Here is a 27,825-nt window from a genome sequence, read left to right on the forward strand (position 1 = left end):
TATCACAGCTGTTGTTAATTTAAACCAATTTTGTTAATTATCACAATTTATATTGCTTTGGTGGACCTGAAATTATAGCATGACAGTGAAGTTAAAGTGCCTAAAACTTAGCACCTCAAAGTACTGGAGAAGCACCACCAGCAGTGCCTTCACAAGATCTTCCAAATCCAGTGACAAGAAAGGTGGTGCAACAGCAGCATCTTCTCCCAAGTGAACCTGCCCAGCATTGAGACGTGAATCACTCAAAATCAGCTTCACTGGGCAGTTCATATGCCTAGCACCCACTCCCAAAGCAACTGCTCTACTTGGAACTTGGTTGTGGCAGGAGATTCCAGGAGGACAATAGAAATGCTGTAGGGATTTCCTCAAAGCATTCCTGAAGAAGTCAAACAACCCCATCAACTCATAGGAATCCTTGGCTTGTAACTGACCAAAATGGTTTATTTGGGAAGGTACCAAAGACATCCAGAGACTTTGTCGGAAACACTCAGAGGCGAAGTCAAGGCATCAGTGAGAGTGCACAAAACTCCAACAACTCATCTATCCAGCCCTACAAGCACTATCTGCCCCATGTATGGCAGAGCTTGGCGGGGCATACCCTCCAACTACACGTGGCGTCATCACAAAGGATGTGGCATATGTGATGTACCAGAGCTCGGGACAAGCGCAGACATGCACAGCATTGCCTCTCACTTATTTGTAAATAGGAGACTGTTCTACGATAAACCCTAGATCTGGCAATTCTCCCTTGTTGCCTGGGTTTCTCCTCCCGACTCTCCTGTTCATGCCCTGGCTCCGCTTGACCATATCTCTCAGGCATGGCCTCCTGTTGGAGCTGCGCGCGGCGTCACCTCTCCCTTCTTCACCTCCTCCATTGCATCAGGACCCTGACAAAGGCAGCATTGAGCCCAGGATCCATATCTGCTTTTGCTTTCTCTCTGAAGGGAAACATTGACGACATTAGTGATTCAAGAAGCAAGAAAGTGAAGCTCAGAAGATGACACATTTGGAGTCTGTAAAGGTCTCCAGTTTTTCCTGCCCTACTTGCATGGTGGCTGATGCCACCTTGTCCCTGAGACATGAGCACACACATTGAGATGACCAAGATGGCACTCCGGATATGTAAAACTTGAGCCCTGCATTTTTATTTGTTATCCACTTATTTTTATTTTTATTTTATTCATGTATCCATGGTTTCATCCACCCTTCTTTCCCATTTTCTATCCTTTTTTTTCCCCACCACCGCCCCCTCCCCCCCACCCCATTCCCTATAGGGCCATCTGTTACTTGTCCCATGATGTCTGTGATGACCTTGTAGATGTCCCCTAGTGGCCTGTGGTCTGGAGGGCACCAGCCTGATTGGGGTAACTTGCTCAGGGGCAGGAGCACTTTTGGCAGCCTGAGCAGCTGCAGTGGATGGGGTCACAGGAAGAGGGGACTGTGAGCGGCTACACACCTTTGGAGCGTCGTGAGAGGTGGCCCCCAGGGCGTCCGGATGATACTCATCCTTCCTGTATGAGGAGGATATACAGGATATACAAGGGCCCCACCCTGATCCTGCAGGAGATGGCGCATGTGGAAGGAGGTCAAGGTGCCCCATCCCCATGTTGCCTACATCTTGATGGTGCCCACCAGGGTGTGTGGCCATAGATTGCAGGGCTGAGTGCAAATTTGGCAAGATCTGCTGGACCAAGGTCTCCATGGTGGTTGCCAGCCTTTCCATGGTGACCTTGAGGCTCTTGCATGTTGGACCCACAACATTAGGCAGAAGGTGGATGGACTCCTCTATTGTTCGCTCTTGTCTGCTGAGTGACTGTTGAATCTCTGATGTTCCACCGTCTGTTGTGGCATCTCCAGCATTGAGTTGGCGGCCGCTTCGAGGCTCATCATCTGACTCGGACTGAGCGGGTGGCTGGTCTCCAGCAGCCCTCCAAGTGCCGGAGACCTGGGTTGTCCCTGCCTCCAACTGCTGTGGAGACCTGTCAGTGAGGTGCTCTCCAGAAAGTGAGCCTGAGCCTAATCTACATCTGTGCCCCACTGACGTGTGTGTCTCTGAGCTGGTGGAGGGTGCGTGGGAGCACTGTGACGGTTCTTCCAGAGCTTCCACTTTGGATGTGGTCTGGGGACTTAGACAGGTGCTCCACTGGCTTGTGGGCCTCGATCTGCTGTTGCCTAGAAAATAGAAAATAGAGTTTCAGTTAATGAGCATGAGCTAGATAAGACTGCACGTGAGTCACTGTGATCGTCAGGATTTGATGATGTCATGGAGCTGTGATCTGTACTAGGTTGCTGGGTGAGGCTGATCTCCCCTTCCCCACAGGAGTGATCCCTGTCCTCCCCAGCCAGCTCAGCTGCTCCTCAAACTCAGTGTCGGCCGTCCCTCCCCCAGTTTGCGATCTCTTGCGCCTGTTCTGTGCCAGCTTGGCCTGTATGAGAGCAGATGAGATCATTCATCTTCTTCCTGCACTGGATGGTGTTTCGGGCGCGGTTGTCAGCCACGCTCACCTGCTCTGCGACGGCCTCCCAGGGCGAAGATGTGAGGCTGCTGTGCTTCCTGGAGCCATCCCTGGGATATAGAACATGCCTGTGCGCCCATACCCCTCTGATCAATACCTGGAGGGCCTGGTGGGTGAAGCGGGGTGCTGCTTTCTTCTTGAGGCTTTCAGCCGCCTTCTTGTGGCTGGCCGACATCTCTGCACATATCCTGAAGACAAGTGGGCTGGAGAGAGTGAGATGTATGTGTTGGACTGGCATTTTAATGTGGCGCCCGGACCTTTGAACCTGCCAGCTGATGGCTGATGGACAAATCAGCTCCTGACCTGCCAGGTGATTCGGACCAATATGCGCCTGTGCTTAATTAATGAGCTTCCAAGTGCGGAATCGGGCACGTGTTCCTGCCATTCTGACCAGTGGGGTGGGCGAAACTGCCCACCACTACACTTAGTCTCATAAATGGAAAATTACGCCCATAGCATCTGTCACAAACCCTCCACAGACCTATAACTCTTAGAAAAATATTCAAATTTCCAGTGACTGACTGGAAGGATCACATGACAAGATTTCAAGTTTACTGTAATAAACAAGCTAAAAGCAATATTGACTAAACACTATTTCAGGAGGTAGTTTATACTGTAAACTATTAAAAAATAACCCATTTAATGTTTAACTTAACAGAAAATCCCCCTCCAGGGCTATACTTTACTCTGCCCCTTAAGTGGACACTATTCTTCAGTAACCAGTCCAAAGCTATTCTCAAGTCCTGATGGCTTGCTTCTCTTCTCCTTTTCCTGTTGGATAACTTCTAATCCCTGAACTGAATTTCACGGTAAGAGACAACTTAGAGATTCTTCCCTCAAACCAAGCAAGATGAATCTTCCAAGCTCATTTAAATCCTCATGAACTTGGTCTATTCAATCTGAGTGCAAGCTCTCATCCATGTTTTGTGTGGTGATTGACAGGGCCAGCATTTTCTCTGCTTAAGATGCAGGACTAGCTGCCTCTGTCTTTCTGCTCTCTTTCTCTCTCTCTCTCTCTCTCTCCTCCTCCCCCCAACTCTCTCAGATTCTTACAGGTTGACCTATCTGAGAGGTTCAGTGATATTTTAGGAAAAGCTGTAACCTAATCCTACAATGGCTTCCTCGTGGTAATGTGAGTTACATGGGCCTTGTACCTAGGTAGAAATGCTAATTTTTCCTTTAGCCCTCCCGCCTCCCAATTTCATTTTGAAATTAAATAGACTGTTTAAAATATAACCATTTACAAAACCTACCATTCCTAACACCTTCCTGTGACTTGAAGCCTAACAGTTTATCTACCATCAACATAGCTGTCCTGGTCATCGTTTACGGGTGTGAATATCTTGCACCTTTAACCCCGTAAAACAACCTGGATCTCCCTTTAACAAAAAAGCCATCCAAGCTTGTTGTCAGACAGAATTCAGAATAGGTCACATGACTATTTTCACCTAATTGAAGAGACAGTCTAAAAACATAACAATCTTACAAACATCATATTTGTAACAAATTATAGAATGATACAGCATAGAAGGTGGCCATTTGGCCCATCATACCTTAAATGGCTCTTTAAAAGTGCTATGCCACTTCCTCATAACCTTACAAATATTTCCACTTGAAGTACTAGCTTAAAACACATAAGTTATTTTAGATGCTTCAATAGCTGTGTCTTTTTACTATAGAAAAACATACATTTTGGGGAGATTTGATTGAAATGTTCAAAATGATGAAGTGGCCAGTCTGTGACTATGTGGGTAGGCTATTTGAATTAGATAGGTTAGGGAGAGGCTGGGGATATGGATATAATTTACATAAAAATAGAAGTAGCTCAAGTAGCTTGGGGAGGTGATGGCATCGTGGTATTTTCACTAGACTAGAATTCCAGAGACCCAGGGTAATGTTCTGGGGACCTGGGTTCGAATCACACTGTGGCAGATGGTGAAAAAAAAATCTGGAATTAAAAGTCTGATGATGACCATTGCTGATTGTTATAAAAACCCATCTGGTTCACTAATGCCTTTTAAGGAAGGAATCTGCTGTCCTTACCTAGTCTGGTCTATGTGTGACTCCAGACCCACAGCAATGTGGTTGGTTCTTAAATGCTCTCTGAACAAGGGCAATTAGGGATGGGCAATAAATGCTAGCTGAGCCAGAGACACCTGCTGTGAGACACATCCCATGAATGAATGAAAAAGCAAGTAGCTCATACATCAGGGAGTTTTTCTTCTTGCAGAGGGGGAATCAATCTTTGCAGTAAATTGCCAGTATGTAGAGTGAGTGCAAATTTGTTGCGAGTATTTGAAAGAGATTAATTCTTGGCTTTAGCTGACATTGTAGAATACAAAGGAAGGTGGAATATTGGATGATATGCCTCATAGTCACAGTGTTCTGAAACTTATTTTGATTGCATTTGTGGGCCAGAGAGGAATTTCCCAAATGTTTCTTCCTGAATTGACATCAGGTCTTTAAAAATCTTTTGCCTTTTCCAGGGGATTATGTGACTGTTGGTGGGTTGGGAATGGGGGTTGCACTGACATCATGATGGTCAGTTGTACCACAGCCAGAATTTTTCAGGGGACAGGGGCTCACCTCCCGCCCTCTGGAGAGTCACCAGGGAACATATCCCCACCGTCTCCACTGCCCTACTGCCAATTTACACTCTAATGAGCATTGATTGGCATTAAGCGGGACTTCGACCCCTCACTTGGGGGAAAGACCTGCCTTAGAGAGCTGCCAGCCAATCTGATTGGCCAGCAGCTCTCCAGTCCCTGCAGCAACAGCACTGCAGTGGTGTGAGAATGGATTTTTAAAAATATATATTTTTGGGGAATATTGTGTTATTTTGTGAAGAAGGCTGTGTGTACATCTGTGTGTGTGTGTAAATGATTTAACTAAGCTGTTGAAAGGTTACTAGAAGACAGGTTCTCTGGGAAATGTAAGACATGAAAGGATAGAGGCATTAGGTTTGTGCATTTGTAATAAGCTATTATGAGGCATTTGAGGTACAAATAAATAGGTTGGATCTAACATTTGCATTTTTAGATAAATTGAGAGTTCATTTGAATATCAATGGGAAGTCAGAGGTAACAAGAAACATATTTTGCATCCTCCAGGAGTTCTATTGGCATATGGAAGAGGGTATATTACATTATATTGACCCAAAAGCAGAGACAACATAGAAACATGAAAGATTTTATATTTGGAAAGATTTGAGTTTCAAAGAGGTGCGGGAACAATGAAACCTGAGATGAAAGTGTGAAAAAGGTATTTTAGGGTTATTGTGGAGAGCTTAGGGGAGATGTTGGCTGTGTGAGGAAGATCTCCTGGAAACTGATCTAGGCTGGGAGAAGATGCAGTTTGAATCAGCCACCCAGTCAATTCAGGAAAGTCTTGGGCTGCATAAAGTAGTCTTGTTCTGAATACTTGGATTTCCACAGCAGAGCAAAAGAGAGTTGAAGCGATCGTGTGGTATGCCTTTATTAAAACTGCAGTACTTTGCCTTGGATAATACTGCTGGATTTTTTATAGCTAAACATCAAAAAAGGAGTTATGCCTGGAAGGAGTTTACTTGTGGCCTGACCAAGTAGGGAGTCTTTTGGGGGAATGTTTTGTAATACAAATTTTAACCGTGTAACTGTAATCTTGTGTGCTTAATTTTTTTTCTTCTTGTTAACAAAAACTTTACTTTTAATTTTTAAAATACCAAAAGTGTTACTGGACTTCTTGCTGCTGAGGCCAGTACATTTTCTTCTTGTTTTCAGGATACAAAAAAAGGGCATGGCCTGTAAGCCAAGTTTCCCTCTGGCATTTGGTTTGTGCAGCAATTAACATCTGCTGTGGTCAATACAAGTGGACCAAAGAAGGACTGCACTAGGAGGACAGAGACCAAGTCTGGGAAGTGGAGGGAAAGTTAAATGTCAGAGGTCCCTGGGCGGGGAGGGTAGGGAATGCCTGGGGGGATACCAGGGGTGAAATCTTGGTCCCAGGGAATGGCCGGGGTGGGGGGAGGAGGGAGGTCCGGAGGTTACCGGGTCTTAAGGGGGGATACCCCCACATCAGAAGGGGGCTTCTGATGGAGGCGTCCCCACCCTCCCTCCTTCCTGCCCCAGATCTAACTTGGATTATTTCCGGCCTTCCCCCACGGACGTTCAATCCTCCCGCCAGATTAAAAGTTGAGGCTGGGTGGGAAACGCCCCTTAAATGGCCAGTTATTGGCCACTTCAGGGTCTCAATTGGTGCAAGGACAGTCTTCTCATCTCAGGCCTTGCCCACCCCAGCGTAAAATCGCTGCAAAGTTGGGGTGGGCAGGAACACTGGGAATCCTGTCCCTGCAATTTCACGCTCCTCCCATCTAAAAAGCCGCTGGAAGGCAGCGTAAAATTCAGGCCCATGACTGCATGGACTATGCACAATTTACCCGTTTGTCTTTCCCAGTCCATCAATTCCATATGTTTCTGTAATCTAATTTCTAATTTCATTTTTCAGGTGGTAAACTCCACTGATTTAGAAAATACTTTTTCCAGTCTTCTTCAACGATTATCCAATGTCACAGATGTGGTCAACGTAACCACCCCGGGCAATGTCCAAGCTGTGGTTGATATTCTGACACCAATTTCAACAGTAAACACCACTGCTAATGAAACAGATGTAGAGGTAAGAACTAGCACCTGCGAGAAACAGGCTGGAACTGACTATAATGCTTTTCTGCACCATGTCTCTTTTATGTGAAAGTGAAGTTTAGCAAGGTGAAAGCTGAATGTGTTGCTTATAAAATCACTCTAAGTCTTACCTGAAGATTAACTATAAGGCTTGAAAATTGCCTAAGTTGCTGAAAAGAAGTCTTGGCTTCCAGAATGTGCAAACTTAGTTCATCCTAATACATAGGATCCAGTTCAATAGGAAACACTTCAATCTCAACAACATTGAACCAGATACAAGTTGGAAGCCTCTTTGCAAAAACACCTCATGACTGATTCACTGGTTGTGCTTCATTCTGCTGTACTGTATAGAACCAGGGAAACACCTTTCCCTGGACACAACAGTCCAGCAATTAGATGGCCCTGAAGGGGCAGTGGGAGGTGTTGGGGGAGTTGCATCTGATACAGCGCATGCTGTCAGGAAAGATTGAACCTGACCAGGGTTCTTTTTTTCAGAATCAAGAGAAGGCTGAGAGTTTATCTGATTAAGGACTTTAAGATTATGAAAGGGTTTGATAGTGTAAGAGTCAAGATGACGTTTCCACTTTGTTGGGAAGACTAAAACTAGGGCAATAAGTATAAGAGGATCACTGATAAATGCAATAGGAAATTCAGGAGAAGTTACTTTACACCGAGCGTTGTTAGGATGTGGAATTTGCTGGCACTAATTAACTCATGCCAGCATTAGGTCATTAGCTAGTGTCAAGGTGATTATTTCACCTCCACCACTTCAGTCTTTATGTTTGGTTGGAATAGTTGTTTCAGCTCTCAAAACCTTTCTATCCTAATTGATTTGAACCACAATTGATCATTAGGGTTCAGTTGTGAGGAATCAAATTAACCACTAGCTCATTGAAGCTCCATTTCCAGCTAGAATAATAAAGAACCGTAACTGGTAAATGTTCCTGAGGGTTGCTGTGCCCCATAAAATTATAGTGTAATTTCACTGATCCCACGCTATCAGCAGGAAGTCAGGCTTAAACGGACAGCAGTGCAGGCATACAGCGACAATACTCAAATTCCAATTCTCTGACAGATGTTGCTTTCAAGTAAAGCTCCTGCTAAGAGCAGAAGCATGGTAAATTTACCCTCATACACCAGTTTGAATTGATATTCTTGCATACAAGAGAACATGGAAAGGGAATGAGCAACATAGCCTCCAAGGGGCATATGAAAGTCTGACAGTTTGGATTTTCCATCAAACTGTCCCATTATTCTGCAGCTACCTGAAAAATGGGACTCTGAAATCTGGGACTCTGAAATCTGGAAATATAGGGCAGAATTTTCCTGGCCCCCGCCCTGCAATGGGTTTAATGGTGGGCATGGGGGACAATGCAGCCGGAGCTCAAAAATCGGTTCCCCGCCAGCGTAAAATGACATCAGGATCTTCCACTCCCACCCACCATGGTGGGTCGCATTTCCTGTCAGAGGCTGGCATGATTTGCATCCCTCTAATTAGATGCAGATGAAGGCCCAACCGGAATTGCACCCCACCCGCCCAATTGTCCATGCTGCCAGCAGAAAATCACACCGGTCTAGAACACAGCTGGACCAACGTGGCGTGTAACAATTGACACTTATCTGAAGAAGGCCTGAGACAGCTAACGTAGATAAGGAGAACATGGAGACCTCCAGTGACCAGACCCTGGAACACCATGTGCAGCCGTGGGTGGGTGGTGCATCATTCACATGGATCTTCTCTGTGCAGCAGCATCCAAAAGGTGGTTGTTTCAGTGCAGCAACTTCTTCCAGGGATCAGATCTTCAAACTGTAGGTCAAAGGCTACAGGAGGTACTGTTGGGTGGCGAGGGTCTGTTGCAGGTTGGGGGTGAATAGATGGAGAGGAGAGGATTGAAGAGGTGGGGTGGGTATTGAGACCTAGAGGGGGGCAGGGAGGTTGGGGGTGGTAGGGGAATGAGGGATTTTACGGCGGTCATGCAGCAGGTGAGTTGGTACGAAGCGGGAGTGTTGGGGTGTGGGCGGGGGCTAATGGGGGATTGTGCAGGTATGAAGGGGCATGGGGATGTAGAGGTGTGAAGGGGAATGGGGGGGCCACATAAATAGGAAAAGAGTTCAGAGGGAGGGGTTAGTAGAATCAATGATGAATTCCTGGGAGGCACACTAAGGGTACTAATGATAGGACAGGATGGTGACGGTTAAAGGGGGCAGTGGGAGCAGTAGAATGGGAGGGTGAGGGTGCGGCGATGTTGAGTGAAAGGGTGCTGAGGGATTTGGGGGGTCGGCAGGATGGGGGGCAATTCCTAACGGGGGTAGGATATTCAGGAAGGTAGGAGACTTCTACATTGACCTGTGGATGATGGGAGAGTGCTGAAGGGTTACCGTAGCGAGGTCAAATATGATTCCTGGGTGGGCGGAGGGGGTATCAATGGTTATGGTGGGGAGGGTGTGGGTCACAGGGGGAGGTGAAAAGGTATTTGACTCTACCTGAAATGTTACTAGCGTCATGGCTGCTCACATTTATGCAGAGCCTCGGAGTGGAGATCTTGAGAAGCTGCATGCGAGTTAGGTCATTGGGGGTGAGTGGAGATACAGGTCAACTTAACTTGACAACTGGAGTGGAATCCCAGCATGTAGTACTGACAATGCTAGGGCCTTAGGACAGATGAGATTGTGAAGGGCAAAGGTTCAGCATGCACGGGAGACTTGTTGCACATGGCTCACAAGGGCCCTGGCAAATCCCTTTGCCTCCCTTCACATGCCTGATTCCTGGGGACATGGGGTGTCCCTCGGAAAATGGTGTTGGGGGGTGCTGGTAGGGGTCGTGCACAGGCTTAAGGACTATAAACCACATCAGACATGATTAAGGTGCAAGTGAACTATATTTACAAAAGTATGATAAGTGCAACAATTATACAGTCATGCAACCACTTGTGAATTCAGAGCTTCTTAATTTTCCTTTCCCTAATACTTCTCCTAAATTCTGCCCCAACATCTGCAGCAAGGGTGGAGGCAGCCTGCTGACCAGTTTATCCTGTTGCCTTGGATGACCTTGGCGGCTCTCACCTGGACACCCAAGGCTTTGAGGGCCCTGGCTTCCTTTGGCTGTCCTGCTATGGGGCAGCTGCTCTGTCTGCAGTCACAGAGGGCAAGGTTGAAGAGGTCACAGGCAAAGATATTTGGATAGGCCGGACACCCTCAGGAAATGCTGAATGAAGTCCCAAAGCGTGTCCAACTGCCTCTTCTCCTCCCTTTGACTGCGTGATGGCTCTTACCTGACTCCTTAAGGGGAAGGTGCACCTGGAGGGAGGTCGAGGTGCCCCGTCCCCCTCTCGTGCAGCCATTTCAGAAGCTCACCCTTGGCTACAACAGGAGTGGAGGTCTGCGCAGATCTCCAGTGGAATCTGCAGGACTGCAGGAATCTGTGGAGTCGGCATCACTTCATCAGCTAGCAGGCAGACGGACTCCTCTGCCTCGCATACCACCCTGTTGAGGGCCTCCGATATCTCTGCCTGATTTTTCCCCCGTCTCTTACTTCCTTTCCAGCATCTCTTGGAAGGCCGATTCCAGAGGCTTGTCATCAGGTATGAACCTCACAGATGCCTCTTGCCCAGGACTCCTCGAAGTCAGTCAGCTGTTTTAACTGTGGCCTGCCCCCTCTCGTGTTGTCTCCCTCTCTTCTATTATGGTTTAACTTCTCCTGTGTAAAGAAAGAAGATGGGGTTGAGTGCAATTGGGTTTCATGCATCTTTTTCATGCTTCCAGTCTTACAAGTAACCCACTGGACTGTGTTTCATCTGATTGATGCACTGTAGGTTGTCCAGAAGAGTTCTGGGGAAATGCCCTCCAGAGCCATGGGCCCATGCCAGGATAAGGCTCAGAGTGAGCCCGCTCATCCCCACCAGCCCACCCCCTCACCTGGAGAGCATCTGAGCTCTCTGTGTTGAAGGGTGAGGGTCCCACAGTGGCCTCTCCAGCTGCAGAATAGATGAACTGCAGTGGGTCTATGAGGCATCACCTTATCACTGTGCCACTGAGGCCCCTATACCATTCATTAAGGTGAGCATGAATGGTTGAGGGTTCACTTACCCTGGCAGCACCAATGAGGTCAATCATCTTTTTTCGACATTGCAGAGCAGTCATCTGCTGGAGGCCCCGGGCACTGACTGCCCTGGGTACTTGCTCCCATGCAGGGTTCATGTCCCTGCTTGGCTTCCTCCTCCCATCAGTTGGAAAGATGACATCCCTCCTGGCCTCAACTTGGTGAGCAGAACGTTCTGGGAGGCTTTGCTGAATTTGGGCACCGGAGCTGTCCTCTTCTTGTCATCTGCTCAATCAGCATTCTGTAGTTTGCTGTCTGAGTGCCTTTAAAATATGGTACCCAGATTTGATGGTGGGGAGCACGCCATCCAGCCCACCCTGCTGCGCAAAACATTGGGAAACCCCTGACTGCATAATTAATCACACCTGGGCCGCACGATACTGCACAAATTCCTGGTGACCTCCACAGCAGGAAACTCTTTCCGTTCCCACGCCCGCTACCCATAAGATATCAATTAAATAGGGAGATTGGTTGTTACCACTGTTTTCTTTCCACCCCTGCTCACCCTCTCCCCGCCTAAAGGAAAGAGGTTTTTGTTTCGTGCTTAATTCTCAGGTCGGAGAATGAGGAAAATTAATGAATGCTCGACACATTCCATTTTACTGTGATAATGCACTAAGGTCACTGAATTATAATTATAGTTCAAGGCGCAATGGGCCCAAAAATCCACCGGGCCAATTATGTGACTTTTGTCCCACTGATCCTGGACTTGCGCAAATTGATAATCTTCAACTTACTTAAACATCCATTAGCGTTATCTGAAAAGGAATGTGCAGGGTTATGTGGAGAAGGCGGGGCATGGCACTAGGTGAGCTGCAGACACAATGGGTCAAATGGCCTCCTTTTGCACCCTAACAATTCTATGATTCTGTAGTGGTTCTGGACCACTGTAAGTTCCATGTAAAACAGGGGGTGCTTGAGAATGAGAGGGCAGCCTTTAAAAGGCCAACTCTGCCTGAAGGCTGCAGTAAGAGGAATATGGGAAAGGACGGGGCTCACCGAGTTAACTGTCAGGATGATTCATGTGAAATTTTGTGCCGCTCCTCAAGAATATCTCCCACTGAAGGATCTGACAGAGACAGCCAGAAGGGAGAAGAGTGTTGGGGTGACGGAGTACCTAATTTCAGTGAACCCGACCTCAACACCCTCCCCAAGTGAAGTTCAGTAAAGGAAGGAGAGATTTTGGGGTCTCCATAGAAACAAACTGCAAAAAAGTGTCTCATGCCATATGGAAGGAGATGGCTCTGGCTGGCACTCTGTGCCAAATTGCTCACGCCAAGACTGCAACCCAATACCATAAGAGGTGTAATGACCTGGAAAGGGCAGGCAAGGGGACACACCAACTACTTTTCCTTTACCTCCTTATACACTCTGAGAATCAATACACTATTCACTTTCTAAATTTAGTTGCACAAGTACCTTTGAAGCTTATGTTATGTGTTGCCATCTCCGCTAACTGCAATGACTTGCCTGCACATGTTAAAAACTCTTCCTATACTGAAACAAGGCGAAACAAGCAATGCTGGAATGCAAAATACTGTTTCTTGGGGTGTTCAGGTTCGACTAATGACATTAAACCAGACAGTCCCCTGATTGGGAAAATGTTGTTCCAGGTTGGGTTCCGGTGGAATGCTAACAACTGGAGTAAGCCTGTCTGAGATGGCCATTCCTCAGAACAGCAGTACATGGCAGGTATTTGGCCTTCATCCTGAGCGCACGATGCCAGAGGACCGTGCAAGCTGGCACCAGCCTGGCTATGCACACGTCCTGGACATACAGCTAACTGTGGCTCCCTCTAAAGAGCAAGTTACCCATGAAAGGAGGATCACTTCAGCCTGAGTCTTTGTAGCAGAGAAGCAGTCAGCCCCCATTCATTATAGTGGCCCTGAGGTTGCAACTGGAAGAAGCACTAAAATAGGAGAAAGAAAGGCATGTTTAAGGATCCCAGGAGAAGCACAGTGTAATGAAAGAGATTGGCTTCTGTTCATTTTAGAGTTTGTGATATTAAGAAAAGTATACAGTTTAGTTATATTTTGTTATTCATTGAGATGATAGTCATATAGGAAAGACTGCACCTATGTTGTTGTGACTTACTCCAGCATATGGGCCGGGATTTTCTGGTCCCACCCATGGTAGGAATTGTTGCGGCAGGATTGAAAATTTAACGGACCAGCCAAAGGTCTATTGACTTTGGGTGGGAATTTCAAGCCCCATCATGGGTGGGACCAGAAAATCTCGGTTATGATTATTATTTGCGTAGTCATGTAGAGTTTAAGGTTTTGACATACTGCGATATTCTCAGATATTGGAATGATGGATTTGTTCGTTACTGAAAGGTGGGTGAGAGGAATTGGCTGAGTTGTGAGTTCTTAATTGTTCAATTGTTTTTTGATGATCATTGAAGCAATAACTGAGCAATTGTTGAGTTGGATCATCCTAATGCTTTTCTCCATATTATTGTTCTTCCTCCAAAGCTAATGTAAGATCTGGGATTCACTCTAACTTTAATTGTGAGACTTATGTCGATTACAGTTGTTAGACTGAGTTGGGAGAGTTATCTAAAAGGAACCAACAGTCCTGACTAGCTACAAACCACTCTGGGTACAACTACGTTTCACAAGTTTCACATAATTTAAGTTAATTGCAATGAGCACAAACTTGCAAAATACTTAGCAAGGCAGTAGATCAGACTGTTCACTCTGAAAGATGGACTCGCAATTTCCAGCTGACTGTGGCAGTCTCTTGAAATGTTCTGTTGACTGAAGTCTATCTTCTGTCATCTCTTCTTGCTAGGTGCCTAGCTACTGAAATTTGTGGCTTATTAACCCTTGCTAGCCACTACCTCAATGTATCCCTTATTTCTGATTGGCCCAGACAGCACATGATCAGTCCCTGATTGGTATGGTGCATGATCAATGCCTGATTGGTCTCTTAAGGGTGATCGTCACCTTACTGATGCCACTTTCCATTAAGTCTTGACTGGTTCCTAAAGATGTCAATCACTTGTGCGAACATCCTTCTCATTATAGCTTTACCCTGTTGCTTTATTAAGTTGATAGCATTTCACTGATAACAAGGCACCACAAGGTAATTTGTGTGTCTGTTTATTTGTGATAAGAGGATGCGCGGTTTCACTTCCTAATGATTAATGCTCTGGGCTCATCGCCCCAAAAGACCTAATTGATACATCTTAAGTTTTCTGGAAAGCTCAAACGCCTATATGTAATTTCCTAGTGACTGCTTATGCCTGATACAAGTTTCTTAAAAAAAATAACTAAAAGATCAAGAGGTACACAAGCTTCAGCTAATCCAGCAATTACAAAATTACTACAGTATGTATAAAATCAGTGCATAGAGATAATTGGTATAAGGTGGCAAGGCATACATTATAAAATAACATATTCAAATTGATACATGAAGAAGTCATTATGATGAAGAGTCTTATGGACTTGAAACATTAACTCTGCCTTCCAGTCCACAGATGCTGTCAGACCTGCTGAGTTTTTCCAGCTATTTTTGTTTTTGTTTTTTCAGATTTCCAGCATCCTCAGTATTTTTCTTTTATATTCAATTGATACATGTTCATAAGAAATAAAAGTCACAAACACTACATAACTAGAACACTGATTACAGAAACTGATTCCAAAGTTACAAAAAAATGCACAGTTAATGCATAGGTGTGTAACATGCTTTAAACGAAAGTGGCTGTTTCTCTTTTAGGCACCTAAAGTTAAAAAGCTAAGATGATTTAAGACATAAAACTGTAGTTTGAGACCTAAACGTTTTTACTTTACACAATAGACTCCTGATAAGAATACAGCATGATAAGTGTCAGACTGCTTCCCACAGCCCCATCTCTGCAGCCTTTGCTTTGACAATTAAACTACAAGTGACCTCACATAGGTCCTGTAATCAAGCCATTAAATGTAACAGTGGTTTCCTCCAACATTTGTTCCATAGTAAACGTAACCTTACTTCGGCCTAAGGCAATATAGCACATTCTACTTGTCAAGGAAGAATGCACCTAAAGACAAAGGCTCATATAATATGAAACAAAAACAGAAATACCTGGAAAAACTCAGCAGGTCTGGCAGCATCGGCGGAGAAGAACAAAGTTGATGTTTCGAGTCCTCATGACCCTTCAACAGAACTAAGTAAAAATAGGAGAGGGGTGAAATATAAGCTGATTTAGGGTGGGGGGAGAGAAGTGGCGGGGGGTGGTTGTAGGGACAAGCAAGCAGTGATAGGAGCAGATAATCAAAAAATGTCACAGACAAAGGAACAAAGAGTGTGTTGAAGGTGGTGATATTATCTAAGAGAATGTGCTAATTAAGAATGGATGGCAGGACACACAAGGTACAGATAGCTCTAGTGGGGGTGGGGTGAAATAAGACTAAAAGGTCATAAAAGGTATAGATTTAAAAATAATGGAAATAGGTGGGAAAAGAAAAATCTATATAAATTATTGGAAAAAACAAAAGGGAGGGGGAAGAAACAGAAAGGGGTTGGGGATGGAGGAGGGAGTTCAAGATCTAAAGTTGTTGAACTCAATATTCAGTCCGGAAGGCTGTAAAGTGCCTAGTCGGAAGATGAGGTGCTGTTCCTCCAGTTTGCGTTGAGCTTCACTGGAACAATGCAGCAAGCCAGACATATGGACAAGAGAGCAGGGTGGCAAGCAACAGGGAGGTCTGGGTCATTCTTGCGGACAGACCGAAGGTGTTCTGCAAAGCGGTCGCCCAGTCTGCGTTTGGTCTCTCCAATGTAGAGGAGACCGCATTGGGAGCAACGAATGCAGTAGACTAAGTTGGGGGAAATGCAAGTGAAATGCTGCTTCACTTGAAAGGAATGTTTGGGCCCTTGGATGGTGAGGAGAGACGAAGTGAAGGGGCAGGTGTTGCATATTTTGCGTATGCATAGGGAGGTGCCGTAGGTGGGGGTTGAGGAGTAGAGGGTGATGGAGGAGTGGACCAGGATGTCACGGAGGGAACGATACCTATGGAATGCCGCCAGGGGGGCTGAAGGGAAGATGTGTTTGGTGGTGGCATCATGCTGGAGTTGGCGGAAATGGCGGAGGATGATCCTTTGAATGCGGAAGCCGGTGGGGTGATAAGTGAGGACAAGGGGGACCCTATCATGTGTCTGGGAGGGAGGAGAAGGCGTGAGGGCGGATGCGCGGGAGATGGGCTGGACATGGTTGAGGGCCCTGTCAACGACCGTGGGTGGAAAACCTCGGTTAAGGAAGAAGGAGGACATGTCAGAGGAACTGTTTTTGAAAGTGGCATCATCAGAACAGATGCAACGGAGGTGAAGGAACTGAGAGAATGGGCTGGAGTCCTTACAGGAAGCGGGGTGTGAGGAGCTGTAGTCGAGGTAGCTGTGGGAGTCGGTAGGCTTGTAATGGGTATTGGTGGACAGTCTATCACCAGAAATTGAGACAGAGAGGTCAAGGAAGGGAAGGGAAGTGTCAGAGATGGACCATGTGAAAATGATGCAGGTGTGGAGATTGGAAGCAAAATTAATAAATTTTTCCAGGTCCCGATGAGAGCATGAAGCAGCACCGAAGTAATCATCGATGTACCGGAGAAAGAGTTGTGGGAGGGGGCTGGAGTAGGACTTGAACAATGAATGTTCCACATACTCCATAAAGAGACAGGCATAGCTGGGGCCCATGCGGATACCCATAGCCACACCTTTTATTTGGAGGAAGTGAGAGGAATTAAAGGAGAAATTGTTCAGTGTGAGAACAAGTTCAGCCAGACGGAGGAGAGCAGTGGTGGATGGGGATTGTTCAGGCCTCCGTTCGAGGAAGAAGCTGAGAGCCCTCAGACCATCCTGGTGGAGGATGGAGGTGTAGAGGGATTGGACGTCCATGGTGAGGAGGAGGCGGTTAGGGCCAGGGAACTGGAAATTGTTGATGTGACGTAAGGTGTCAGAGGAATCATGGATGTAGGTGGGAAGGGACTGGACAAGGGGAGAGAGAAGGGAGTCAAGTTAACGAGAAATGAGTTCCGTGGGGCAGGAACAGGCTGGCACGATCGGTCTGCCGGCACAGTCCTGTTTGTGGATTTTGGGTAGGAGATAGAAGCGGGCCGTCCGAGGTTGGGCGACTCTCAGGTTGGAAGTTGTGGGAGGAAGATCTCCAGAGGAGATGAGGTCAGTGACAGTCCTGGAAACAATGGCTTGATATTCAGTGGTGGGGTCATGGTCCAGGGAGAGGTAGGTGGAAGTGTCTGCGAGTTGACGCTCAGCCTCCGCGAGGTAGAGGTCAGTGCGCCAGACAACAACAGCACCACCCTTGTTAGCGGGTTTGATGACAATGTTAGGGTTGGACCTGAGAGAACGGAATGCAGTAAGTTCAGAGAGAGACAGGTTAGAATGGCTGAGAGGAGCAGAGAAATTGAGACGACTAATGTCACGCCGACAGTTCTCAATGAAAAGATCAAGAGAAGGTAAGAATCCAGAGGGAGGGGTCCAGTTGGAGGGAGAATATTGGAGGTGGGTAAAAGGATCCGTTGAACGGGGAGAGGACTCCTGCCCAAAGAAGTGAGCACGGAGATGAAGGCGGCGGAAGAAGAGTTCAGCATCGTGCCGAGCCCGAAATTCATTGAGATGAGGGCATAAGGGTATGAAACTAAGTCCTTTGCTGAGCACTGAACGTTCAGCGTCGGAGAGAGGAAGGTCAGGGGGTATAGTGAGTACACGGCCGGGGCTGGGATTGGAAGATGGGGTGGGGGCAGAGGGACAGGCAGGGGTTTTTATCTCATATAATTTGACATTAGTGCCTTGCATATTGAGTTGATTAGAACACTTTGATTCCTTGGTAATTGTACATAACCAAACTAAAATTAAAACAAATGATTAAACATGGACTTGGAATCATAGAAAGTTTACGGCACAGAAAGAGGCCACTTGACCCATTGTGTTTGCATCGGCTGTAAAACAAGCCATTAATCCCTAAAGGCTAATCCCACTTTTCAGCGTTTGATCTGAAACCCTGCAAATTATGGCACTTGAGGTGCATATCCAGGCACCTTTTAAATGAATTGAGGGTTTCTGCTTCTACTACCCATTCAGGCAGTAAGTTCCAGACACCAACCTCCCTCTGGGTGAAAAAACATTTCCTCATCTCCCCTCTAATCTTCGTACCAATCACTTTAAATCTATACCCCCTAGTCACTGACCTCTCTGCTAAAGTAAATAGGCCCTTCCCATCCTCTCTATCCGGGCCCCTCACAATTTTGCATATCTCAATCAAATCTCCCTCAGCCTCCTCTGTTCCAAGGAGAACAACCCCAGCCTGTCCAATTTTTATTCATAGCTGCAATTTTCTAGTCCTGGCAACATTCTCATAAATCTCCTCTAGACTCTCTCTAATGCAATTACATCCTTTCTGTAATAAGGTGACCAGAACTGTACACAGTACTCAAGTTGTGGACTAACTAATGATTTATACAGTACCAGCATAACTTCCCTGCTCTTATATTCTATACCTCAACTAATAAAGGAAAGGATTCTATATGCCTACTTAACCACCTTATCAACCTGTCCCGCTACCTTCAGGGATCTGTGGACCTTCACTCCAAGCTCCCTCACTTCCTCTACACCTCTCATTATTCTCCCATTAATTGTGCTTTGTTTGACATCTCCAAATGCATCATCTCACGTTTCTTTGTGTCGAATTCCATTTGCCACTTTTCTGCCCTGACCAGCCCATTGATATCTTACTGCTATCCTCCTCGCTGTCTGCCGCACGGCCAATTTTTGTGTCATTTCCAAACTTCTTTATCTACATCCAAAACATTAATATATGCTGAGCCCTGTGGAACCCACTGGAAACAGCCTTCCAAACACAAAAGCACTCATCAACAATTACCCTTTGTTTCCTGCTATTGAGCTAATTTTGTATCCAGCTTGCTAAATTCCTCTGCATCCCATGGGCTTTTAATTTTTTAACCAGTCGGCCATGTGGGACCTTGTCAAAAGCCTTACTAAAATCCATGTAGATCACATCAACTGTACTACCCTTATCAATCCTCCTGTTAACTCCTCAAAAAAATCAAACAAGTTAGGCATGATAAAAGCAAAATATTGCAGATGCTGGAAATCTGAAATAAAAACAGAAAATGCTGGAAAAACTCAGCAGGTCTGGCAGCATCTGAAGAAGCACTGAAGAAGAGTCATATGGACTTGAAATGCTAACTCTGTTTCACAGATGTTGCCCAACCTGCTGAGTTTTTCCAGCATTTTCTGTTTTGAGTCAGGCACGACCTTCCTTTAACAAATCCATGCTGAGTATCCTTGATTAATCTGTGCCTTTCTAAGTGACAGTTTATCCTGTCTCTCAGAATTGATTCCAATAATTTGCTCACTATCGAGGTTAGACTGACTGGCCTGTAAATATTTGGTCTATCCCTTGCTTCCTTTTCTACAAGGATACAAAGTTAGCAGTCCTCCAATCCTCTGGCACCACACCAGTATCCAGTGAGGGCTGGAAAATGCTGGTCAGACCTTCCACTATTTCTTCCCTGGCTTCTTTTAACAGCCTGGGGTACATTTCATCCAGTCCTGGAGATTTAACCACTTTCAAGAGTGCTAATCCCCTTAATACCTCCTCTCTCCCTATGCTTATCACATCCGATACTTCACACTTCTCCTCCTTCACTGCAATAGCGGCATCATCCCCCTCTTTTGTGAAGACAGACGCAAGTTTTCATTAAGAGTCATACCCACATCTTCTGAATCAACATGTAGGTCACCTTTTTGATCTTTTATGGGTGCTGGTCTTTCCTTAGTTATCCATTTATCTTAACATATTGAAAAAACATCTTTAGGTTCACCTTGGTTTTGCTTGCTAATATTCTTCTCTCTTTGCTTTCCTAATTTCCTTTTTGATTTCACGCCTCTACTTCCTATACTCCTTTTGGCTTTCTTTAGTTTGGAGCTTTCAGTGTTGAACTTAAGCTTTCCTTCTGTGCCTTTTCTTACCCTGTAAGCTCCTTGACATCCAGGGGGCTCGAGATTTGGCCACCCCATCCTTTTCCTTTATGGGAATATGTTTACTCTGAACCCCTTGAATCTCCCCTCCTTTTGCCCTGTCACTGATTTACCTTCAAGTAGCTGTTTCCAGTCCACTTTTGCTAAATTACCCCCAGCTTAGTAAAATTGGCTTTGCCCAAATTTAGAACTTTAACTCCTGTTCCATCTTTTTCCTTTTCCATAATTATGTAAAAGCTAACTGAATTATGATCACTACAACCAAAATGGTCCCCCACTGCCATTCCTTCCATCTGGCCACCTTCATGTCATAAAACTAAGTCCAGAACCATACCCGCTCTTGTTGGACTTGCTACATATCTGGCCAAAAATGTTCTCCTGAATGCTCCTTGAGAATTCTGTTCCCTCCATCCCTTCCACACTAAAACTACGCCAGTTAATATTGGGGTAGTTAAAATCCCCTACTATTACTGCCCTATTGTCTTTGCATTTCTCAGAGATTTGCCTACACATTTGCTGACTGTTGGGGGGATCTATAGTATACTCCCAGCAGTGTGGCTGCCCCTTTGGTGTTTCTTTGCTCAGTCAATACGACCTCAATTGATGATCCATCTAACATATCACCACACCTCACAGCTGTACTTGTTTCTTTGACCAAAATTGCCACTCCCCTCCTTTCTTATCACCCTCTCTATCTCGTTTGAAAACCGTGTAACCAGGAACATTGAACAGCCATTCCTGTCCTTCTTTGAGCCATGTTTCTGCAATAGCTATGATGTCATACTGCCACGTTTCTGTCGGTGTCCTCAGCTCATCTGCTTTATTTGCTCTACTCCTTGCATTGAAGTATATACCCTTGAGCACTGCTAAACTCTTTTTTTTCTTCTCTAATCTTTGTTTCCTCTGCCTTCCGGACTCATCCACTAATTTTCTGCTTTCCATTTTCATTTCTGATTTTGTCCCAACTGAACCTACCTTCAGGTTCCCATCTCCCGCCAAACTAGTTTAAACCCTCGCGAACAACATGAGCAAAACACCCCGCAAGGAATTCAGTCCCGGCTCTGTTCAGGTGCAACCCGTCTGGCCTGTACAGTCTCATCTCCCCCAGAGCCAGTCCCAGTGTCCCAGGATTCTAAAGCCTTCCCTCCTGCACTAACTTTGCAGCCTAACATTTATCTGTCTTATCCTCTGATTCCTGTACTCACTTGTGCATGGCACTGGGAGTAATCTGGATATTAGTACTTTTGAGGTCCTGATTGCCAATTTTCTACCTAGCCCGCTAAATTCTGACTGCAGGATCATATCCCTCTTTCTACCTATGTCATCATTCTGATGAGGACCACGACTGCTGGCTGTTCACCCTCCCCCCAAGGATATTCTGCAACTGCTCAGTGACATCCTTGACCCTGGCATCAGGGAGGCAAGACACCATTCTCCAATCATGTTTGCAGCCACAGAAATACCTATCTGCTCCCCTAGCTATCGAATCACCAATCACTATGGTTCTTCCAGTCTTCATGTACCCACCTGTGTATACGAACATATGTACATGCTAATTAGGAGCAGGAGTAGGCCACTCGCCCCCTCGAGCCTGCTCTGCCATTCAATAAGGCCATGGCTGATCTGAATGTAACCTCAACCTTACATTTCTGCCTACCCCCGATAACCTTTCACCCCCTTGTTAATCAAGAATCTATCTAGCTCTGCCTTAAAAATATTCAAAGACCCAGCTTCCACTGCCTTTTGAGGAAGAGATTTCCAAAGACTCACAACCCTCTGAGAGAAAAAAACGCTCCTTATCTCTGTCTTAAATAAGCGACACCTTATTTTTAAACAGTGACCCTTAGTTCTAGGTCCTCCCACAAGAGGAAACATCCTCTCCACATCCACCCTGTCAAGACCCCTCAGGATCTTAAAGGTTTCAATTAAGTCGCCTCTTACTCTTCTAAATTCCAGTGGATACAAACCTAACCTGTCCAGTCTTTCCTCATAGGACAACCCACCCATTCCTAGTATTGGTCTAGTAAACCTAGCCTGAACTGCATCTAACACATTTACACCTTTCTTTAAAGAAGGAGACCAGTACTGTACACAGTATCCAGGTGTGGTCTCATCAGTGCCCTATAAAATTGAAGCTTGGCCCCTCTAATTTTGTAATCAATTCCTTTCAGAAATTATAACATTCTATTAACTTTCCTAATTACCTGCTGTACCTGCATACTAACCTTTCATGATTCATGCACTAGGACACCCAGATCCTTCTGAATCTCAGAGCTCTGCAATCCCTCACCATTTAGATAATAAGCTTCTTTTTTAATCTTCCTGCCAAAATGAACAATTTCACATTTGCCTGCATTATGCGCCATTTTCCAGATCCTTGCCCACTCCCTTAACCTATCTGTGTCACTTTGTGGCCTCCTAACATCCTCTTCACAATTTACTTTCCTACCTATCTTTGTGTTGTCAGCAATTTTAGCCACCATTCTTTCAGTCCCTTCATCCAAGTCATTTATATAAATTGTAAATGGTTGAGGCCCCAGCACTGATCCCTGTTGCACACCACTCTTGCCGACCAGAAAAGGACCCATTTATACCTACTCTCTGCTTCCTGTTAGCTAGCCAATCTTCCATCCATGCCAATATGTTACCCCTTACACCATGAGCTTTTATTTTCTGCAATAACCTTTGATGTGGCACTTTAAGTCTAAATCATTAAAAAATACAACAAACAGCAAGGGCCCAAATACAGAGCTCCTTGGAATACCACTGGAAACCATTTTGCATTTGCAAAAACACCCATTGACCATTAGCCTTTGTTTCCTGTCATTGAGCCAATTTTGGATCCTAACTGCCACCTTCCCTTTGTTACGATCCCAGCTGAGGTTACCCCTGGACAAGCCTGATCCTAGGGTGGAACCAGCTTGATAGATCCTAACTTTTATTTGTTTGTTTAGATACATGGAGAGTAGCTACTGAGCAGAGTCACAGGAGTCAGCTAATGTACTTTTAACAAAAGAATAAAACATTTATTAAACAAGCAAAGATGAACTATATTACAATACTTCTTCACCCGCAACTATATCTTTACGAGATAGGCAGATTTGTAAGGGTAACACAAGTTACAAAAGCTATCTTATACCCTAATATTCACAGTAAGAACACAGCACATGTAAACCAATAGGCGACCTGTGGTCAGACACAAGACACTCTGAAACCAAGTGACAGATGCCACCTCAGACAGATGCTATTGATCTCTCTTCAACACCGCCCCCACCCAGATGCTTGTCACACCATGAGCCATTGTGCTTCATTGAATTCTGTCTTTCACGCTAGGGCTTCCAATCTCCACTCTCAAACTCTCAAAGAACTTGCTTTGAAATCTTCTTCCAAACTGATGCTTTCTCCCAGATGCCTTCCGTAAGGGTTCACCTCCAGAGTTTCAAACTCCCCTTTTGATGTTCCTCTTCCCTGGGTCACCACATGCATTCAATCTTTCTTTCATGCGCTCTCTCTCACCCACCCAGCCGTCAATGGTACACCACTGATTCACATGCCCATAGCAAAAAGTTATAGACCTTAAGTTGTCTCTTTGGACCTTCTGACTTCACGCTAGCATTTATATCATTTTGAATCTGCTTCCTGCAGCTTTCATCTCTTTAACTTGATGCTTGGAGCCTACCTCTCTGCCCCTCACTCTTAATTTCGCTTAACAGGACCTTTTTCCAGGTTCCTGTCCTTCCTTTGACTAGAAGGTCTTCTTGGGACTTTCTCCTGTTCCACTCCCCTGGATTTTGGGGACTTTCTTCTTTAGCTTGGGACTTGCTATCTGTCCCTTTTCATGTCCTACCTGTCCTGGCACCTTCTCCCAGTTGAGCTACATCTGCTGTTTCCGCCGACCTCACCGTCAGCACAGGACCGGTCCAGATTGTCCCCGGCCAGCTGGATGGCTCTGTTTTCAAAGTCTTTGAGGACCTTAATTTTGGGCATTCCTTCACCAGTCTATGACCTCTCTCTCTTGTTGTGTGCCAGCTTGTCCTGCATGGATAGAGAGGGAGAAAGTATAAGCAGGATGCCTGCCGGGCCAGATGATAAATGTGCTGCTTATCTGTGGGCTGCTTATCAGATGTGCCTGCAAAAGTAAGGGGAGATAATTAGTGAATGGCAGTGGCCTGTGAAAGAGGACACATCACTCACAGCATGGCCATCTGATGGATGTTGCACTGCTGGATCCTCACTTGGTAAAGCACTGCCGACCTCACCGTCAGCACAGGACTGGTCCAGATCCTCACCAACCAACTTGATGGCTCTGTTTTCAAATTCTGTCAGAACTTTGATTTCCGGCATCCCTTCACCTGTCTGTGATCTTTCCCTCCTGTTGTGAGCCAGTTTGTGCTGCATGGATAGAGATGGGGAGAGTGTATCAGGACGCCTGCCGGGCCAGATGATGTATGCCTGGCCTGTACGGGTGGTGAGTCGTCCCATGGATGGGATGAGAACAATGAAGGTGTGTGTGAGAGAGTGAATGGTGATGTCCCTTGAACTGGCAGTGAGTGATATCCCTGTGAATGTGCGATGGGTTTGTGAGTATGTGAGTTGAGTGTGATGAGAAGAGTGACTTACCCTGGCGGAACGGAGGAGATCATTCATCCTCTTGCGGCACTGAGTGGCTGTCCTTTCCTGAAGGGCGTTGGCGCTGACCACTGCTGCCAATGCCTCCGAAGCCGGATTGGTCATGTTGCTACCCATCCTGCAGCCAGAGTGGGGTACAGGACATCCCGGAGGGCCTCCACAGCATCTAGAAGTCGCTCAAGGGGCCTGTCATTAAACTGGGGAGCTGCGGTCTTTTTTCCTTTGCTGGCCATGTCTCCCGAGCAGCAGTGGTAAGCTGGTAGCGATGAGCAGTGTGCTGGCGGCCGCCGTGATGCAACGGCGGGGTGATGGCGGGAGGGCGAATGAGAGCCCGCCCGCCATGGAAATGGCGTGTTTTCCGGGAATGCATAAATAATGAGGCGGTGTGAAAACCCACCATCGTGGCCAGCGCGTAAAACATAGCTTTATCCGCCCACTACCGCACTCAGTGCAAATCTGGGAAAACTCTGCCCCGTGTTTTTAAACTTAAATAAGGGCAATTATGAGGGCATGAAAGCAGAGCTGGCTGAAGTGATTCGGCAAATTAGGTTCAGGATAAGTCAATAGAGACGCAGTGGCGAACATTTAAGGGGATATTTCAGAATACACAGAATGGGCACATTCCAACTAGTAAGAAAAATTCCAAGGAACGGACACACCATCATTGGTTAACTAGAAAGATTAAAGATAGTATCAAACTTAAAGAAAAAGTATATAAATGTGCAATGGTAGTTGGAAGGTCACAAGATTGGACAGAATATAAGCAACAGCAAAAGATGACTAAAAGATTAATAAGGGGGGAAAAATTAGAGTGTGAGAGAAAGCTAGCCAGAAATATCAAAACAGATAGTAAAAGTTCCTATAAATATTTTTAAAAGAAATGAGCCAATAAAGTGAGTGTCGGTCCTGTGGGAAGTGAGCCTGGAGAATTGATAATGGAAAACAAGGAAATAGCTGATCAATTGAACAAACATTTTGCATCAGTTTTCAATACAGAGGATACAAGTAACATCCCAGAAGCAGATATAAATCAGGAAATGGAAGGGAGGGAGGAACTCAGGAAAATTACAATCACCCCAGAGAAGAGGTCCTGAGTAAATTCTTGGAGCTGGGTCCTGATGGACTTCATTCTAGGGTCTTAAAAGAAGTGGCAAGTGAGATAGTTGATACATTGGGTTTAATTTTCCGAAACACCCTAGATTCGGGCAAGGTCCCATTAGATTGGAAGATAGCAAATGCAGCTCCATTATTCAAAAAGAGAGGGAGACAGAAAGTGGAAAACTACAGGCCAGTTAGCTTAAAATCTGTCACAGGGAAAATGTTAGATGCTATTATTAAAGAAGCTAGAGTAGGGCACTTGGATAAGTTCAAGGTGATCAGGCAGAGTCAACATGGTTTTGTGAAAGGGAAATCATGTTTAACCAACTTATTGGAGTTCTTTGAGGAAGTAACATGTGCTGTGGATAAAAGGGAACCATACTGTACTTAGATTTCCAGAAGGTATTTGATAAAGTGCCACATCAAAGGTTATTGTGAAAAATAAAAGCTCATGGTATAGAGGGTAACACATTGGCACGAATAGAAGATTGGCTGACTAACAGGGAGCAGAGAGTAGGCATAAATGGGTCTTTTTCAGGTTGGCAAGATGTAACGAGTGGTGTGCCACAGGGATCAGTGCTGGGACTTCAGCTGTTTACTGTTTATATAAATGACTTGGATGAAGGGATAGATGCCAAATTTGCTGATGACACAAAGATAGGTAGGAAAGTAAGTGTGAAGAGGACATAAGGAGGCTACAAAAAGATAAAAATAGATTAAGTGAGAGGGCAAAGATCTGGCAAGTGGAATACAATGTGGGGAAATGTGAAATTGTCCATTTTGGCAGGAAGAATAAAAGAGAAGCATATTATTTAAATGGCGAGAGATTGTAGAGCTCTGAGATGCAGAGGGATCTGGGTGTCTTAGTGCAAGAATCGCAAAAGGCTAGTTTGCAGATATAGCAAGTAATTAAGAATGCTAATAGAATGTTATCATTTCTTGCAAGGGGAATTGAATACAAAAGTAGAGAGGTTATGCTTCAGTTACACAGAGCACTTGTGAGACCACATCTGGAGTACTGTGTACAGTATTGGTCACCTTACTTAAGGAAGAAGGTAAAGGTGCTGGAAGTAGTTCAGGGAAGGTTTACCAGACTAATACCTGGAATGGGCGGGTTGTCTTACGAGGAAACGTAGGCTAGGCTTGTATCTGCTGGAGTTTAGAAGAGTAAGGGGTGACTTGATTGAAACATATAGGGCAGGAATATTAAACTCAGTGGGCAGGTGTGAGCCCAACTGGGCCGAGCGTAAAATGACGCACAATGACGTCTGTCAAGCATCCCAACCTCATCACGCTGTCCCGTGATGATTCATTCGGTAGGTGCGCGCCGGAGTCGGCAACGTGACCGCCGACAATTAAAAGGCCTGTTAAGGCCATTAAAAAGGTAATTAAATTCAAATTTATGCTGCGTAAAGGCCAAGCGGCCTTTGCACTTTTTAGGAAACCTCATCCATGGACGGGATAAAATCAAACAAAATAATAAGCAAATAAAAATCAAATAAAAAGTTTACACTTGAATTAAAAACATGCTCATGTGAGAGAGTCACATGAGGAAATATGTTTTATGACATTTTAATTTTCTTTATTTTTTTTTAAACAGCGCTTCATCTCCCTGAGGCAGCTCGATGCTTTAGGGAGATGATGAAAAGCTCACTTGCGCGCATGCGCAAAGTTGGCGCTCGTACCGCTCACCCTCCTCCCCTGCCCGCACAGGTAGCGCTGAGCGCTGCCGCTCATGTTCCACGCTGGGCAGGCCTTAATTGGCCCACCAGTGTGAAATCGCGGTGCGCTGCCGATCACAGGTGGCCGTCGGCTTCCTGACCACCCCTGCCCG

The 27,825-nt window shown here is 45.6% G+C and overlaps 1 protein-coding gene across 1 annotated transcript in view; it reads left to right on the plus strand.

The window, feature by feature from the left end:
- Positions 1-27,825, plus strand: part of LOC144681112 (adhesion G-protein coupled receptor F1-like) — a 136,424-nt gene that overhangs the window by 49,169 nt on the left and 59,430 nt on the right. The window contains exon 6 of the mRNA XM_078542842.1: positions 6,999-7,166. Within this exon, the coding sequence (XP_078398968.1) occupies positions 6,999-7,166 (168 nt within the window). The remainder of the gene's footprint in view (positions 1-6,998; positions 7,167-27,825) is intronic.

Source organism: Cetorhinus maximus, chromosome 5, assembly GCF_964194155.1.
Source record: "Cetorhinus maximus chromosome 5, sCetMax3.hap1.1, whole genome shotgun sequence".
Lineage (NCBI taxonomy): Eukaryota > Metazoa > Chordata > Chondrichthyes > Lamniformes > Cetorhinidae > Cetorhinus > Cetorhinus maximus.